The sequence below is a fragment of the Salvelinus fontinalis genome, chromosome 33, assembly GCF_029448725.1.
Source record: "Salvelinus fontinalis isolate EN_2023a chromosome 33, ASM2944872v1, whole genome shotgun sequence".
NCBI classification, from domain to species: Eukaryota; Metazoa; Chordata; class Actinopteri; order Salmoniformes; family Salmonidae; genus Salvelinus; species Salvelinus fontinalis.
The window spans coordinates 42917124-42935955 of NC_074697.1; the positions used below are offsets into that span (position 1 = coordinate 42917124).

The 18832-nt window shown below is 44.2% G+C and overlaps 1 protein-coding gene across 1 annotated transcript; it reads right to left on the reverse strand.

Annotated features, from left to right (window-relative positions):
* Window positions 1–1255: 1255 nt before the first annotated feature.
* On the reverse strand, window positions 1256–2844 carry LOC129831610 (E3 ubiquitin-protein ligase TRIM47-like). The gene is made up of 3 exons (XM_055894953.1): window positions 2306–2844; window positions 2077–2172; window positions 1256–1513 (listed from the first exon to the last, which is right to left on the reverse strand). The coding sequence occupies exons 1-3, from the start codon at window positions 2813–2815 to the stop codon at window positions 1256–1258; spliced, it is 864 nt and encodes a 287-aa protein (XP_055750928.1). The 5' UTR covers window positions 2816–2844.
* Window positions 2845–18832: the final 15988 nt, after the last annotated feature.

Consider the following 18832-nt stretch of genomic DNA (forward strand, 5'->3'; position numbering starts at 1 on the left):
CCCTGTCCGGGGGTTTCTTCGGATGGGGCCACAGTGTCTCCTGACCGCTCCTGTCTCAGCCTCCAGTATTTATGCTGCAGTAGTTTATGTGTCGGGGGGCTAGGGTCAGTTGGTTATACCTGGAGTACTTCTCCTGTCTTATCCAGTGTCCTGTGTGAATTTAAGTATGCTCTCTCTAATTCTCTCGTTCTCTCTTTCTCTCTGAGAACCTGAGCCCTAGGACCATACGTCAGGACTACCGGGCATGCTGACACCTTGCTGTCCCCAGTCCGCCCGGCCTTGCTGCTATTCCAGTTTCAACTGTTTCTGCCTGCGGTTACGAAACCCCCACCTGTCCCAGACCTGCTGTTTTCAACTCTTAATGATCGGCTATGAAAAGCCAACTGAGATTTATTCCTGATTATTATTTGACCATGCTTGTCATTTATGAACATTTTGGAAATCTTGGCTCTCTCTAATTTTCTCCTTCTCTCTTTCTTTCTCTCGGAGGACCTGAGCCCTAGGACCATACGTCGGGACTACCGGCCGTGGTGACTCCTTGCTGCCCTCAGTCCGCCTGGCCTTGCTGCTATTCCAGTTTCAACTCTTCTGCCTGCGGTTATGGAACCCCTACCTGTCCCAGACCTGCTGTTTTCAACTCTTAATGATCGGCTATGAAAAGCCAACTGAGATTTATTCCTGATTATTATTTGACCATGCTTGTCATTTATGAACATTTTGAAAATCTTGGCTCTCTCTAATTTTCTCCTTCTCTCTTTCTTTCTCTCGGAGGACCTGGGCCCTAGGACCATGCGTCGGGACTGCCGCCCGTGGTGACTCCTTGCTGTCCCCTGTCCGCCTGGCCTTGCTGCTATTCCAGTTTCAGCTGTTCTGCCTGCGGTTATGGAACCGCCACCTGTCCCAGACCTGTTGTTTTTCAACTCTTAATGATCAGCTATGAAAAGCCAACTGAAAATTATTCATGATTATTATTTGACCATGCTTGTCACGTATGAACATTTTTGAACATCTTGGCATAGTTCTGTTATAATCTCCACCCGGCACAGCCAGAAGAGGACTGGCCACCCCTCATAGCCTGGTTCCTCTCTAGGTTTCTTCCTAGGTTTTGGCCTTTCTAGGGAGTTTTTCCTAGCCACCGTGCTTCTACACCTGCATTCTAGCTGTTTGGGGTTTTAGGCTGGGTTTCTGTACAGCACTTCGAGATATTATCTGATGTACGAAGGGCTATATAAAATAAAATTGATTGAAAATTGAATCACATTATGTTTTTTCCTTGTACCTTTAAGAAGCAGATGTGGTCCTGCATGCTGGCCAGTCGGCTGAGTTCCTGGTCTTTCCTGCTGAGCTGGGCCAGCTCCTGCTCCAGCTTGTGGATGTGGCCCTTGGTCCGGCTGCCCATGGAGGCCTCATGGGCACAAAGCAACTCCCCGACCTGGGTACCCATCAGCTCCACACTCTTCACCAGCTCAGAGAAGAGCTCCACACCCTCCTTCTGTAGGGCCTGGACTGAGCTCTGAGAAGCGAGAGGACACAGACACGGAGAGAAGCAAAGCAAAAATGGAGGGATGGATAGAGGTAGAGAGACAAGGAGGAAGTGAAAGAGGGGGCAGAGTGTTATGAAACAGTGACTAACTACTAGGCTCTTGTGATGGAAATTTTACTTTGTGAATCTTGTCTTTGGTGTCAAACAATCCTTTGTTCCTGTCTGTGCCTGGTAAAGAGATGAGGGAGGGCCGTCATGACCTCCTCCTTTAGACTATTTGGCAGAACACCAAGAATCTGTTCTATAAGTTAAGATAGGGTTGGTTCCGGCATGTGTCTGGCACCGTCTCCTATGAACTATGCCTATGTTACATGTCTGTAACCAGCATAAAAGGGAACTAAACGGGACTGCCCCGTTAGAGCTCCTCATCGACATGTGTACTTGGTCCATTAAGTTTGTTGGAATCCCTCTGACAATAAACAATGATTCATTTAAGATTGACTATGGGTGTCCCTGTGTAAGAATTTCCACAACACACTGAAAACAAATTATGTAACCACAACATATTTTACATTGATGAGGGGTTTCCTTACTTTGTGGAGCTGGGCAGTTTGTGGGAACTTCTTGAGCTCCTTCTCCATCTCTTGGATCCTCCTCTGTGTCTCGGCCTGCATTGGAACTAGCTCCCTCTGCACAAAGGGACACAGTATACAGACACACAGGATTCTCTCAGGCACCCAGTATTTTCTAAAATTCAAATAAAGCTGCTATATTCAAATAAAATAGCTGTGGCAACAGACAAAACAACAGTCAGTTCTTTACCCATCTCTCCTTCCACTCCTCTTGCGGCTTAACAACACGGTGGCCCTTGTGTCCATCACGACAACACTCGTCACACAAACACTCCTTATCATCATGGCAGTAGAGCTCTAGGGGCCGCTGGTGTTGAGGGCAAAGCCTGGGGCTGACGACGGGCAGTTGGGGGAACATCCCCCCTTGGCGAAGGCCTGTGTCTGCACACACCTCCAGTCTGCCCCACATGGATGGTGGGGCAGACGAGATGGAGAGGTAGGGATACTCCTGGATGCCCTTCCTTCTCAACTTCTCCATGGCCTCCACTAGCACTGTGCTCTTGGCCAGAGAGGGTCGTAGGGTGAAGACCTGCCTACACTGGGGGCAGTTAAACTGACCCTTGGCCTCATTCCGGTCCCAGTGCCTCTGGATGCAGGACAGGCAGTAGGTGTGACCACAGGGCAGCGTGGTAGGGTCACGTAGCGTCTCCAGACAGACAGAACACACAAACTCCTCCTCAGGCCATGCGGCAGCGGCCATGGAGCTGGGAAATGTAGGTCCTGGAGATTGTGGTCAACTTTGTAAGACTGCCAATGCTTCCGAAATGTCATAGCATGCTGGTTAAAACCTAAATGGGCTGGCCTTGGACGAGGCAGGAAAAACAGATAAGACCAGTGAGGAGTTTCCAAAACATTCTGACTGATGTCACAGTCACATGGATGAGGCAGAAGCACTGCAGGTTGTCAGTGGTCTAGATTTTTGAATAATCTCAAAGTGGTAGACCGACAGGTTTTTCACCTTCTCCAAGAAGGAACCACGTTTTTACCTTCTTTGTGGATAGAAATAGCCTAATTATTGTTAAAAATACACACACTGTGTGTCCACAATAATAAGGTTGTACCTCATAATGTTAAACAATACAATGGCTATACTGTGTAAACTGATCGTCCATGTAAAAGGACACATGACCCCCAACATGTGAAGTTAATAGGAGCATGCTAAATTTGGTGTCAAATTAAAACTAAGAGTCTATATTCTGGAGAAATTAAGGCATATATATACTGTACACTTTTTAAATCCCCCTCCCCATTTTCACATTGGTGCTCATGGGTCCTTTTACATGGAAATGACCAGCAGCTTACACAGTATAGCCATTTCTGCCGTATCCATTGCATTGTTTATCATTGTTGATAAGGTGAAAAATGTGGTTGTATCAACAATGATAAACAATACAATGGATACGGCAGAAATGGCTATACTGTGTAAGCTGCTGGTCATTTCCATGTAAAAAGGACTCATGAGCACCAAATGTCAAATTTGGTGTCACATGAAAGGTAAGAGTCCATCTTCTTGAGAAATTAAGGCATTTATACACATTACACTCCAGCAGCTACAATTTCTCCATCCACAATTCAACTGTGGGAACATGGCGGCTGTCACCAGGCAACAGAAAGAGCTGGCCACTACTATATAAGAGATTGTTTGTGAGGAGATGACCTCTGCCCTTGACTTACAATTAAAACACCCACTTTTCAAGATGGTTTGCAAGCATGTATTTTTTTCTGATCAGTGTTTGTAGCTGAAAATCTTTTCATCTGGCTGTGAACACATTGGACAATAGTGCAATATTGCATCGAGTTTTTAAGGAGACATACAAAACAGGTCTGCTGAAACATTTGAGGCCTACCTGCACTGGGGCATTATCTGAGCAAACACCTGCCTACTGCTGCTTTTATCCTTCCACTTGACATTGTGCCTTGGATGCCTCTGGACTACTGCAAAACTTGAACTCCACTTGGTTTAGCCTACTTTTTTTGACTGTCCCGCGGCCACCGTGTAGCGCTTGCCTCCCTCCCGGCTTCCAACGGAAACTACAGCCCCTCCGAGGTGCTTCTCTCCTGGCTATCATACTGGCAACACGGTCTCCGCTGCATTGCTGTTTTGATGGGCCACAGCATTTAATCACATTAAGTGAGTCACCGCTCTCTCCTTGCTGTTGTTATGATGGCGAGTTGTGTGCCTTGATTGTGTTTATTGTGGGTCCTAGTGCTGGCTGTTTTCTAGTCTGTGGTTGGGTTCTGGTTTGCTGCCTATAACTGTGGTGATCCTACAAACTCTGATTCAAATCTAACTGACCATCACACTGTGTGGATTGACTTTTAGTGGATTCCTCGCCAACCTACAGTATATAAACACAAAAGTATGTGGACACCCCCTCAAATTAGTGGATTTGGGTATTTGACACACTAGTTGCTGACAGGTTTATAAAATCGAGCACACAGCCATGCAATTTCCATAGACAAACATTGGCAATAGAATGGCCTTACTGAAGAGCTCAACGACTTTCAATGGAACACCTTCATAGGATGCCACCAAGTCAGTTCATCATATTTCTGCCTGCTAGAGCTGCCCCGGTCAACTGTAAGTGCTGTTAAGTGGAAACAGCCGCGAAGTGGTAGGCCACACAAGCTCACAGGATGGGACCGCCAAGTGCTGAAGCGCGTAGAGCGTAAAATTAATCTGTCCTTGGTTACAACACTCACTACCAAGTTCCAAAATGCCTCGAAGCTACGTCAGCAAAATACCTGTTTGTCGGAAGCTTCATGAAAAGGGTTTCCATGGCCAAGCAGCCGCACACAAGCCTAAGATCACCATGCGCAATGCCAAGCATCGGCTGGAATGGTGTAAAGCTCGCCACCATTGGACTCTGGAGCAGTGGAAACGCGTTCTCTGGAATGATGAATCACGCTTCACCACCTGGAAGTCGGAAGGAAAAATATGGTTTTGGCGGATGCCAGGAGAACGCTACCTGCCCGAATGAATACTGCCAACTGTAAAGTTTGGAGCTGTTTTTCATAAGGTCCCTTAGTTCCAGTGAAGGGAAATCTTAACGCTACAGCATACAATAACATTCTAGATTATTCTGTGCTTCCAACTTTGTGGCAACAGTTTGGGGAAGGCCCTTTCCTGTTTCAGAATGACAATGCCCCCGTGCATAATGTGAGGTCGATACAGAAATGGTTTGTGGAGTTCGGTACAGAAGAACTTGACTGGCCTGCACAGAGCCCTGACCTCGAGCCCATCGAACACCTTTGGGATTCATTTGGAATGCCAACAGAGCCAGGCCTAATTGTCCAACATCAGTGCCTGACCTCACTAACGCTTGTAGCTGAATGGAAGCAAGTCCCCGCAGCAATGTTCCAACATCTAGTGGAAAACCTTCCTAGAAGAGTGGAGGCTGTTAAAGCAGCAAAGGAGGGACCAACTCCATATTAATACCCATGATTTTGTAATGAGATGTTCGACGAGCAGGTGTCCACATACTTTTGGTCACGTAGTGTGGATTTTAACTGACTATTTCCAGGTTGAAGGCTACCACATCAGAGACCATTTGATCCCATGTAGGAGTTGCACCTATTTTCCACAGTTCCGGGATAATATTGACCGGCTAAATTTCTAATGTGGAAATTGTCAGCTTATTGAGGAATATATGTCTGAGCTGGACATCCAGAGTAAGCAAATTATCCTGGAAAGGTCCCACTCTAAGACCTTTTCTACTCATCAGCCTGGTCGTTGTCACTGCCTCGCCACTCTCCGACTGACTGGCCAGGGCTGCCCTGCATAAGCCCCTCCCTAATGAATGATCCCTCCGTGGTTATCCCAGTGGAGGCACGTCACACACCATAAGCCCAGGCAAAGGCAGTGGTCTTTGGTGAACGGGGCTGAAATGGCTTTAGGGGATCCCATCCTGCTGACCAACAATTTCACCCACCTGCTTCCAGAGATTCCTGCTCCTTCATCCTTTACCTGTCTCCGGAGGGTCCAGATCAGGGAATTTCTACCACAGGCCAGTACCCCCCGGGCTCCCTCACACATCAGGCCTCGAGGATGTATGACTTACATGGGTGCAACCAAAGCCTCGTGTACTGTAAGTCAGTTTTTAACATTCCATCATTGGTTACTCAGTTCTCCATATTGACATTGGATGTGGCATCAGGCCCTATGGTGCTAACCTTGGAAAAGTAATTACAATTTCTACTCCTTACTAATAGGGATAGACCAAATGGTGCAGTTCTATGCAATTTTATATAGTTATACCAACATCTCCGGGATCGGTGTCCCGTCCACGGGAAGGTTGAGCTAACGTAGGCTAATTCCATTAGCATGAGTAACAAGAAAGCTTCCCAGGACATAGACATATCTGATATTGGCAGAAAGCTTAAATTCTTGTTAATCTAACTGCACTGTCCAATTTACAGTAGCTATTACAGTGAAAGAATACCATGCTATTGTTTGAGAGTGCACAATTTTGAACATTCAAAATTATTAATAAACAAATTAGGCACATTTGGGCAGTCTTGACAGATTGTTTTTTACAGAAATGCAATGGTTCATATGATCAGTCTAAAAGTTTGCACATACACTGCTGCCATCTACTGTCCAAAATCTAAAGTGCAAAGATGGTTCAAAAATAAAATGTTTTTTTTTACTTTATATTTTCTTTTACCAGATCTGTTGTGATATATTCTCCTACATTCCTTTCACATTTCCACAAACTTCAAAGTGTTCCCTTTCAAATGGTACCAAGAATATGCATTTCCTACAGGCAGTTATATTTAGGCATGTCATTTTAGGCGAAAATTGGGGGGGAAAAGGTGCGGATCCTTAAGAGGTTTTTAATATCAGCCATCAGACAGGGCCTGAAACTGCCTCGTGAACATCACTTGTTTGAGATGGCACCTCCACGTGACTTAAAAAAATCGTAAAGGACTTGGGTTGATGAACATTAGGAGCTTACTTCCTAAACTAGATTACATCAAGATCTGGGCTATGCAGACAAATCTGGACATCCTGATATTGACTGAAACCTGGATCTCTGGAGACATTCTGGACTCTGATATTAATATTGAGGATAATGTGTCCAGAGCTGACAGGATAGAGGTGGGGGAGTGGCTATTCTAATTTAAACATAATTTATAGGTCTCTTAACTGAAATCCATTTCCGTTGACATTTTTTTTTGCTATTATATTTAAGCCTTTGTCTGGGGAAAAATGTATACATGACTGTTATAGGAGTTAACTAGTTTGTAGTCTTTTATTAAAATCAGAAGTTATTATCCTGTGTGACCTAATTTATGAATGAGAAATGCACGCTTCAGACAATCTAACAGACATGTAAAATGATCTAAACCTAACCCCGCTGGTGACTAAGCCTACAGTCATGGCCAAAAGTTTTGAGAATGACAAAAATATAAATTTTCACGAAGTCTGCTGCATCAGTTTGTATGATGGCAATTTGCATATACTCCAGAATGTTATGAAGAGTGATCAGATTAATTGCAAAGTCCCTCTTTGCCATGCAAATGAAGTGAATCCCCCAAAAATATTTCCACTGCATTTCAGCCCTGCCACAAAAGTACCAGCTGACATCATGTCAGTGATTCTCTTGTTAACACAGGTGTGAGTGTTGACGAGGACAAGGCTGGAGATCACTCTGTCATGCTGATTGAGTTTGAATAACAGACTGGAAGCTTCAAAAGGATAGTGGTGCTTGGCATCATTGTTCTTCCTCTGTCAGCCATGGTTACCTGCAAGGAAACATGTGCCGTCATCATTGCTTTGCACAAAAAGGGCTTCACAGGCAAGGCTATTACTGCCAGTAAGATTGCACCTAAATCAACCATTTATTGGATCATCAAGAACTTCAAGGAGAGCGGTTCAATTGTTGTGAAGAAGGCTTCAGGGCGCCCAAGAAAGTCCAGCAAGTGCCAGGACCGTCTCCTAAAGTTGATTCAGCTGCGGGATCGGGGCACCACCAGTACAGAGCTTGCTCAGGAATGGCAGCAGGCAGGTGTGAGTGCATCTGCATGCACAGTGAGGTGAAGACTTTTGGAGGATGGCCTGGTGTCAAGAAGGGCAGCAAAGAAGCCACTTCTCTCAAGGAAAAACATCAGGGACAGACTGATATTCTGCAAAAGGTACAGGGATTGGACTGCTGAGGACTGGGGTAAAGTCATTTTCTCTGATGAATCCCCTTTCCGATTGTTTGGGGCATCGGAGAAGACAAGGTGAGCGCTACCATCAGTCCTGTGTCATGCCAACAGTAAAGCATCCTGAGACCATTCATGTGTGGGGTTGCTTCTCATCCAAGCCAATGGAGTGGGCTCACTCACAATTTTGCCTAAGAACACAGCCATGAATAAAGATACCAACACAAATGGTACCAACACATCCTCCGAGAGCAGCTTCTCCCAACCATCCCAGGAACAGTTGGTGATGAACAATGCCTTTTCCAGCATGATGGAGTACCTTGTCATAAGGCAAAAGTGATAACTAAGTGGCTCGGGGAACAAAACATCATTATTTTGGGTCCATGGCCAGGAAACTCCCCAGACCTTAATCCGATTGAGAACTTGTAGTCAATCCTCAAGAGGCGGGTGGACAAACGAAAACCCACAAATTCTGACAAACTCCAAGCATTGATTATGCAAGAATGGGCTGCCATCAGTCAGGATGTGGCCCAGATGTTAATTGATAGCATGCCAGGGTGGATTGCAGAGGTCTTGAAAAAGAAGGGTCAACACTGCAAATATTGACTCTTTGCATCAACTTCATGTAATTGTCAATAAAAGCCTTTGACACGTATGAAATGCTTGCAATTATACGTCATAGTAACATCTGACAAAAATATCTAAAGACACTGAAGCAGCAAACTTTGTGGAAATTAATATTTGTCATTCTCAACTTTTGGCCACGACTGTACACGGCCCAACCCTAAAGATCCTTCAAAGTCAACTCTGATTGATCTTATTTGAACAAATACGCCAAAGAAATATGTTTCTACTGCCGTAAGACATTAGTGACCATTGTTTATGTATTATTTCTTACATTGTTACCCCAGAAAATCTTAAGTCTTATTACATACAGCCGGGGAGAACTATTGGATATAAGAGTCGACGTCAACTTACCAACATTACGACCAGGAATACGACTTTCACGAAGCGGATCCTTTGTTTGGACCACCACCCAGGACAATGGATCTAATCCCTGAAGCTGACCCAAAACAACGTCGCAGCAGAAGAGACAGACAGAGTGGCCTTCTGGTCAGGCTTCATAGACGTGCACATCACCCACTACTCCCGAGTATATTACTCTCCAATGTCCAGTCTCTTGACAACAAGGCAGACGAAATGAGAGCAAGGGTTCCAGAGAGACATCAGAGATTGTAACATTCTCTGTTTTACGAAAACATGGCTCTCTCGGGATAGGTTGTCAGAATCGGTTCAGCCACCGGGCTTCTTCATGCATCGCGCCAACAGAGATAAACACCTCTCTGGGAAGAAGAAGGGCGGGGGTGTATGCTTCATGATTAACGACTCATGGTGTAATCATAACAACATACGGGTAGTAAAGTCCTTCTGCTCACCCAACCTAGAATTCCTTCCAATCAAATCAAATGTTATTTGTCACATACACATGGTTAGCAGATGTTAATGCGAGTGTAGCGTAATGCTTGTGCTTCTAGTTCCGACCATGCAGTAATATCTAACAAGTAATATCCAAACGTCAACAAAACAAAGGATATGATCGTGGACTTCAGGAAACAGCAGAGGGAGCACCCCCCTATCCACATCAAAGGGACAGCAGTGGAAAAGGTGGAAAGTTAAGTTCCTCTGCATACACATCACAGACAATCGGAAATTGTCCACCCACACAGACAGTGTGGTGAAGAAGGCACAACAGCACCTCTTCAACCTCAGGAGGCTGAAGAAATTTGGCTTATCACCTAAAACCTTGACAAACTTTCACAGATGCACAATTGAGAGCATCCTGTCGGGCTGTATCACAGCCTGGTACAGCAACTGCACCGCCCTCAACCGCAAGGCTCTCCAGAGGGTGGTGCGGACTGCACAACGCATCACTGGGGGCAAACTACCTGCCCTCCATGACACCTACAGCACCCAATGTCACAGGAAGGCCGAAAAGATCATTAAGGACAACAACCACCCGAGCCACTGCCTGTTCACCCCGCTACCATCCAGAAGGCGAGGCCCTGAAGCCAAGATATGCATATAATTGGTACCATTGAAAAGAAAACTTTGAAGTTTGTAGAAATGTTAAAATAATGTAGGAGAATATAACACAATAGATATGGTATGAGGAAATACAAAGAAAAACCAACCGGGATTTTTTGTTGAGAGAGACCATCCTCTTAGAATTGCACGAGAGAGGTCATATTGTAAATTAGCCATAATAAATGCATTCTTCCACAGGGTGTCAGCAGTCTATGTTCAAGGTCTCAGGCTTGTAACTTCAAAAACGAATCAGAAATAACCGTTTTTGTAGAAGGACACAGTACTGGAAATCCGTGTTTGTGTGCGCCATGAAAAAATTCTAAAATTGGTTTCCTATTGAACATTCCGAAATAAATATTATAGTTTGATTACATTTTAGGGTATCTGAGGAGTAAATAGAAACGGATTTTGACAGTTAAGGGGTAGATTTTCAGATTCCTTTCTCTACAAGTTGAACGAGTGGATTACTCAAATCGATGTGCCAACTAAACAACAGACTTTTTGGAATATAAAGAAGGATTTATCTAACAAAACGACACTACATGTTATAGCTGGGACCCTTTGGATGACAGAGGAAGATTTTCAAAAAGTAAGTGAATATTTAATCTTTATATGTGAATGTATGAAACCTGTGCCGGTGGGAAAATATTTTGATCTGGGGCCTAAAACAATTGCATGGCATGTTTTCGCTGTAATAGCTACTGTAAATCGGACAGTGCAGTTAGATTTAGAAGAATTGAAGCTTTCAGCCGATATAAGACACTTATATGCACCTAAATGTTTAAAATCCATAATATTTATGATTATTTATTTGAATTACGCCCCCTCCAGTTTCACCGGCAGTTGTCCCGCTAGCGGGACCCCGATCCTTTAAGAATCAGCATGGCAGACGTGTTGTTGCCTACTCTTACCACTTGGTGGCGGCCCGTCAGGAAGTCCAGAATCCAGTTGCAGAGGGAGGTGTTTAGTCCCAGAATCCTTAGCTTAGTGATGAGCTTTGTGGGCACTATGGTGTTGAACGCTGAGCTGTAGTCAATGAACAGCATTCTCACATAGGTGTTCCTTTTGTCCAGGTGAGAAAGGGCAGAGTGGAGTGCGATTGAGATTGCGTCATCTGTGGATCTGTTGGGGTATGCGATTTGGAGTGGGTCTAGTGTGTCCGAGAGGATGCTGTTGATGTGAGCCATGACCAGCCTTTCAAAGCACTTCATGGCTACCGACGTGAGTGCCAAGGGATGGTGATCATTTAGGCAGGTTACCTTCGCTTCCTTGGGGACAGGGATTATGGTGGTCTGCTTGAAACATGAAGGTATTACAGACTCGGTCAAGGAGAGGTTGAAAATATCAATGAAGACACTTGACAGTTGGTCCACGCATGCTTTGAGTACACGTCCTGGTAATCCATCTGGCCCAGCGGCTTTGTGAATGTTGACCTGTTTAAAAGGTTTTGTTCACATCTGCTACCGAGAGCGTTATCACACAGTCATCCAGAACAGCTGGTGCTCTCGTGCATGCTTCAGTGTTGCTTGCCTCGAAGCGAGCATAAAAAGGCATTTAGCTCGTCTGGTAGGCTCGCGTCACTGGGCAGCTCGCGTCTGGGTTTCCTTTTGAAGTCAGTAATAGTTTTCAAGCCCTGCCATGTCCGGCGAGCGTCAGAGCCGGTGTAGTAGGATTCAATCTTAATCCTGTATTGACGCTTTGCTTGTTTGATGGCTCGTCTGAGGGCATAGTGGGATTTCTTATAAGCATCCGGATTAGTCTCCCACTCCTTGAAAGCGGCAGCTCTAGCCTTTAGCTCGATGCGGATGTTGCCTGTAATCCATGACTTCTGGTTGGGATATGTACGTACAGTCACTGTGAAGCCGATGGCTGAGGTGGTGTACTCCTCAATGCCATTGGATGAATCCAGGAACATATTCCAGTCTGTGCTAGCAAAACAGTCCTGTAGTGTAGCATCCATGTTGTCTGACCACTTCCGTATTGAGTGAGTCACTGGCACTTCCTGCTTCAGTTTTTGCTTGTAAGCAGGAATCAGGAGAATAGAAAATGATCAGATTTGCCAAATGGAGGGCGGGGGAGAGCTTTGTATGCATCTCTGTGTGTGGAGTAAAGATGGTCTAGGATTTTTTTCTCCTCTGGTTGTTCATGTTACATGCTGGTAAAAATTTGGTAAAACTGATTTAAGTGTGCCTGCATTAAAGTCTACGGCCACTAGGAGCGCCGCTTCTGGTTGAGGTTGAGCATTTTCTTCTTTGATTATGGCCTTATAGAGTTGGTTGAGAGCGGTCTTAGTGCCAGCTTCGTTCTGTGGTGGTAAATAGACAGCTACGAATAATATAGATGAGAACTCTCATTAGATAGTGTGGTCTATAGCTTATCAATAAGGTACTCTACCTCAGGCGAGCAATACCTCAAGACTTCTTTAATATTAGACATCGCGCACCAGCAGTTATTGACAAATAGACACACCCCCATCCCTTGTTTTCCCAGACGGTGCAAGGAAAATCCCGCTAACTCTATATTGTTCATATCGGCATTCAGCCACGTCTCGGTGAAACATAAGATATTACAGTTTTTAATGTCCCGTTGGTAGTATAATCTTAATCGTAGGTCATCAATTTTATTTTACAATGATTGCACGTTAGCAACAAGAACAGATGGCAGTGGGAGTTTACTCGCTTGCCTACGGATTCTCAGAAGGCTGCCCGATCTGCGGCCCCTTTCGCTGCTCTTTACGCAAAAGGCGGGGATCTGGGCCTGTTCCAGTGAAAGCAGTATATCCTTCTCGTCGGACTCATTAAAGGAAAAAGTTTCTTCCAGTCCGCGATGAGTAATCGCTGTTCTGATGTCCAGAAGTTATTTTCGGTCATAAGAGACAGTAGCAGCAACATTATGTAAACAATAAGTTAAATAAGTTACACAAAACGCAAACAAACTAACACAATTTAGTGACCTTGATTTCATTTCAGCTATCCCTGGACCTGATTTAGCTTTGAGCCTTTTTGCAGATGTCTTCAATACTTTTGTGGATTATTATGTAACCGCTCTTTCGGATTGTAATGGGAACCCAGCTAAATTCTGGAAAACTGTCAAATCCCTGAAGGGTTCTACTTTCACCTCTCGGCCACAACCAATAAATTCAGACACTGGCCTCATTACGGGAAAAAAAATCCACCTTTGATACATTTAATGAAATGTTATTTGTCACATACACATGGTTAGCAGATGTTAATGCGAGTGTGGCGAAATGCTTGTGCTTCTAGTTCCGATAATGCAGTAATAACCAACGAGTAATCTAACCTAACAATTTCACAACAGCTACCTTATACACACAAGTGTAAAGGGATGAAGAATATGTACATAAAGATATATGAATGAGTGATGGTACAGAACGGCATAGGCAAGATGCAGTAGATGGTATCGAGTACAGTATATACATATGAGATGAGTAATGTAGGGTATGTAAACATTATATTAGGTGGCATTGTTCACATGACTGGTGCCGCAAAGCACTTCCGCATTGTCTCCGTACTGTTTGTTGCTACTTGGCTACCTGACAAACCTTTAGTTTTTTACTCTTAACTATTTAATCAAACTCTGTATCTAACAAGTTTACCAACGTCTTAGTCTTGTCCTCAATATTTTCTTTCTTCCACTTTTGCTACCCCGGACATAACATTATGTCTTCTCATTGCAGTCGCTCTACAGAAGAACTATCGCCTTATGGTGAGGATAGCCGAGTTGTATGCTCGGCTTCAGGCGCAATCGTTAGGCAAGTGAAATTTAAGTGAAGGAAAGGATACAGGGTCTGTGCCACCAGTAAATACAGGTTGTGTTAATCCCCCTGCACAGTCCCTTCAGCCGTACGATTTTCTCATTACTTCTGGAAAGAAATGCTTTTGGCATGCTCAACCGGTGTTGCTCTTTCAACTGGTTTTCCCCACTAAGCAACGAGTCGGAGTCAGAGCCCAAGCCTTCTCAGGTCTCTCCACCCGTTATGGGGTCTGAGCCGCCAAAGCCTCCCACCATTAGCTCTGACAAATTGAAAATCCTAGTCATTAGTGACTCCATTACCCGCAATATTAGACTTAAGCAATTAGGCACGAGGCAGTGTGGTATATGGTCAATATACCACAGCTAAGAAACTGTTCTTAGGCACAACGCATCGAGTGGTATATTGGCCATATACCACAAACCCAGAGGTGCCTTATTGCTATTATAAACTGGTTACCAACATAATTAGAGCAGTAAAAATAAATGTTTTTTCATACTCGTGGTGTGTGATATACCACGGCTGTCAGCCAATCAGCATTCAGAGCTCGAACCACCCAGTTTATAATTAAAAATAATCATCCAGCTATCATACATTATTTACCAGTGGGCAGGGCTACCGACTTAAAGGCTAATCTAAAATTGGTGCTGGCTGACGCTAAAACTGGCGAGTGTAGCTAGTGTAGGGGTATTGTTATCCACATCTGCATCAACGATGTTAGAATGAAACTGTCAGAGGCCACCAAGCGCAACATAACTTCAGAGTGTAACTTAGATAAGAAAGGTGTGTTGGCATCGAGTAATTGTCTCTGGCCCCCTCCCAGTTAGGAGGGGGGGGGGGGGGGGCTCTACAGCAGACACGCACAAAACTGTTTTCTGCCCCTGCCAAAAGATAGAATTTGTAGATAACTGTCCCTCTCTTGGATCCCCACCCAAACAGGACCAAGTCTGGCCTGCGGAGGAGTGACGGACTCCATCCAAGCTGGAGGATGCATCTTATCCATCAACATAGACTTATCAACAAACTTGACCTTGCGTGATACCCTAGATCAGGGGTGTCAAACTCATTCCACGGAGGGCCTAGTGTCTGCAGGTTTTTGGTTTTTCCTTTCAATAAAGCCCTAGACAACCAGGTGTGGGGAGTTCCTAACTAATTACTGATGTTAATTCATCAATCAAGTATGAGGGAGGAGCGAAAACCCGCAGACACTCGGCCCCCCGTGGAATGAGTTTGACACCTGTGCCCTAGATGCAGTCGCACCTTTAAAAACAAAAAAAACATTTGTCACAAGAAATGAGCTCCCTGGTATACAGAAAATACCCGAGCCCTGAAGCAAGCTTCCAGAAAATTGGAACGGAAATGGCGTGCCAACAAACTGTAAGTATTCCGACTAGCTTGGAAAGACCACAGACAGAACAATGAGACAGATATTTCACCAGATGTATAAATGTGAAGCATCGGCTTGGCGTTTCCACTCAATACCAAAACTTATGGTATTGAGAGGAAGCCCAGTTGCGGCAGTGGGAGAAGATGGAATGAGATGGATTTTGGCTGACATTCTGCACATTTTCTAAATACTATACTTGGGATCTCAATACTATTTTCTGTTCCCAAAATTAGAATATGTTACGAACAGAGTGGACTAAGTTTTGTAAACTTTACTCTTTGCCAAAGTTTTAAACATTGCGTTGTTTAGAAGGAGTGCAAAGGCATATTTAGTTATTGCACACGTGCACTTCACAGCGTAGGTGTTCCCTAACGGAAAAATGCGCTTGCATGATAGAACGCACCAATAGGATCTTGCTAGCTCATGCTTAGCTCTGCCCACCTCCATGCTTGTTTTGACCAGTATGACTAATTTGTTCCCATTTGAAACGACGGGCTGTGGTCTATCTTGGTTTAGTTATAAAAATATTTCACAGTACCTTGAAATATCGAAGTGTCCTTACTGGTGCTCGATTAGCCTACTTTTCCAAGCTACTTTTCCAAAAACAATCCCCAATTTATTTTTGATACTGTTGCACAGCAGTATTATTTTGAATTTCCTCCCATTCCTTTTTTTTTAAAGCAGCAACTCACTATCTTCCTGAAGAGAAATAATGTATGCGAAATGCACTAGTCTCGTTTTAGACCACATCATAGTACTGAGACCGCACTTGTGAAGGTGGTAAATTGCCTTTTAATGGCGTCAGACCAAGGCTCTGCATCTGTCCTCGTGCTCCTAGACCTTAGTGCCGCTTTTAACACCATCGGTCACCCCATCCTTTTGTGGAGATTGGAAACCCTAACTGGTCTACACGGACAAGTACTTGCCTGGTTTAGATCTCATCTGTCGGAAAGATAGTTTGTCTCTGTGGATGGTTTGTCCTCTGACAAAGCAAGGATGTTTGTGTTTCTCAAGGTTCCGTTTTAGGAGCACTATTGTTTTCCCTATATATTCTACATCTTGGTGATGTCATTGGGAAACACATTTCCAACTTTCACTGCTATGCAGACGACACACAGCTGTACATTTCGATGAAACCCCAAAATTGACTAACCTGGAAGCCTGTGTGTTTCAGACATAAGGAAGTGGTGGTGGTAAATGTTTTACTTTTAAACTTGGACAAAACAAAGATACTAGTTCTAGGTCCCAAGGAACAAAGACATCTGCTGTTTGATCTGACAAATAATTTTATGGTTGTACAGCTGTCTCAAATAAAACTGAAGGATCTCTGCATTACTCTGGACCCTGATCCCTCTTTTGACAAACATATCAAGAAAGGGCAGCTTTTTTACATCTTTGTAACATTGCAAAAATCTAACTTTTTGTCCAAAGATTATGCAGAAAAGCTCATCCATGCTTTGTTACTTCTAGATTAGACTACTACAATGTTCTACTCTCCAGCTACCCAGATAAACACTTAATAAAACTTCAGTTTACGCTAAATACGGCTGCATGAATCTTGACGAACCCTCAAAAATTGATAATATTACTCCAGTGCTAATCTTTACATTGGCTTCCTGTTAAGGTTAGGGCTGATTTCAAGGTTTTGCTGTTAACCTACAAAGCATTACATGGACTTGCTCCTACCCATCATGCCTAGGACCACCTGGCCTGACGACGCCTGGCTGTCCTCGTCCCCAATCCACCTGTTCATGCTGCTACTCCATTTTCAACAGTTCTCCCTGCGGCTATGGAACGCTGACCTGTTCACCAGACGTGCCATCCTGTCCTGGACCTGCTGTTTTCAACCCTCTCTCTTGCTCCCTTTCCATCTCTCTCGCACCTGCTGTCCTGACCTCGGAATAATTGGCTTTGAAAAGCCAATTGACATTTACTCCTGAGGTGCTGACCTGTTGCACCCTTTACAACCACTGTGATTATTATTTGACCCTGCTGGTCATCTATGAACATTTGAACATCTTAAAGATGCCTTAATGGCCACGTACTCCTATAATCTCCACCCAGCACTGCCAGAAGAGTACTGGCCACCCCTCAGAGCCTGGTTCCTCTCTAGGTTTCTTCCTAGGTTCCGGCATTTCTGGGGAGTTTTTCCCTAATGTAAGAAATTGTATTAGATATTGGTAACTTGTTTTAACAACTTCTCAACATTACCTATAAGTTGACACAACATACACACCCCCTCTTTCTCTTGGACATATGCTGGACACATAGGACATATACACGGCACCCACAATTCCCCTCCCCCATGACAATCACACAGACACACCCAACCCATGGTTGGACCTCAGGACAAAGAACTCTCAGGAACCAATGGAACGTGGACACCAGGCCTGATCAGGACTACCCAAGACCCAGATCGACCAACCGGAAGGCCGGACTCGCAGATCTACCTACTTTGCTTGTTGTCTATATAGTACTGAACATTTCTGGAAACTCTCTCTTTTCCGGACGATTCACTAGGAGTCAGATTGAAAGAGCCTTGCTGCAAGATTTTACTAAGATATCTTTACATGTAATTAAACTGCCTTATTATAAAATTATCCACCTCGTCCTATTGTCTCCTCTTGTTCTCCTGTCAACAGTAAACGTTTTATTAACACTAACCACTGTATTTCTACATCTGCATTGCTTGCTCTTTAGGGTTTTAGAATGGGTTACTGTATAAGCACGTTGACATCTTCTGATGTAAAAATGGCTTTATAAATACATTTGATTGAGTCACCATTTTATTTCAGCGGGTCATCTTTTTGAAAGAACTTCCAAGCCTATTCACAATGTTTTTGGGCTGGATAGGATTTTGGGCTGATAGAGGAAACTTGCTGAATGATCAAAGAAATGATGTATGTCATTGTGTGCTGTAGTATTAAGATTACCCTTCACAGGAACTAAGGGGCCTAGACCAAACCATGAAAAACAGCCCCAGACCATTATTCCTCATCCACCAAACTTTACAGTTGGCACTATGCATTTGGGCAGGTAGGGTTCTCCTGGCGAACAGTTATTGTGCTTATGTTGCGTCTAGAGGCACTTTGTAACTCTGTAGTGAGTGTTTAAACAGAGGACAGGCGGTCCCGTTCACTTCGCTGCTGAGCAATTAATGCTCCTAGAGGTTTCCACTTCACAATAACAGCAGTTACAGTTGACCGGGGCAGCTCTAGCAGGGCAAAATCTGACAAACTGACTTGGAAAAGTGTCATCATATGACGTTGAAAGTCACTGAGCTCTTCAGTAAGGCCATTCTACTGCCAATGTTTGTCTATGGA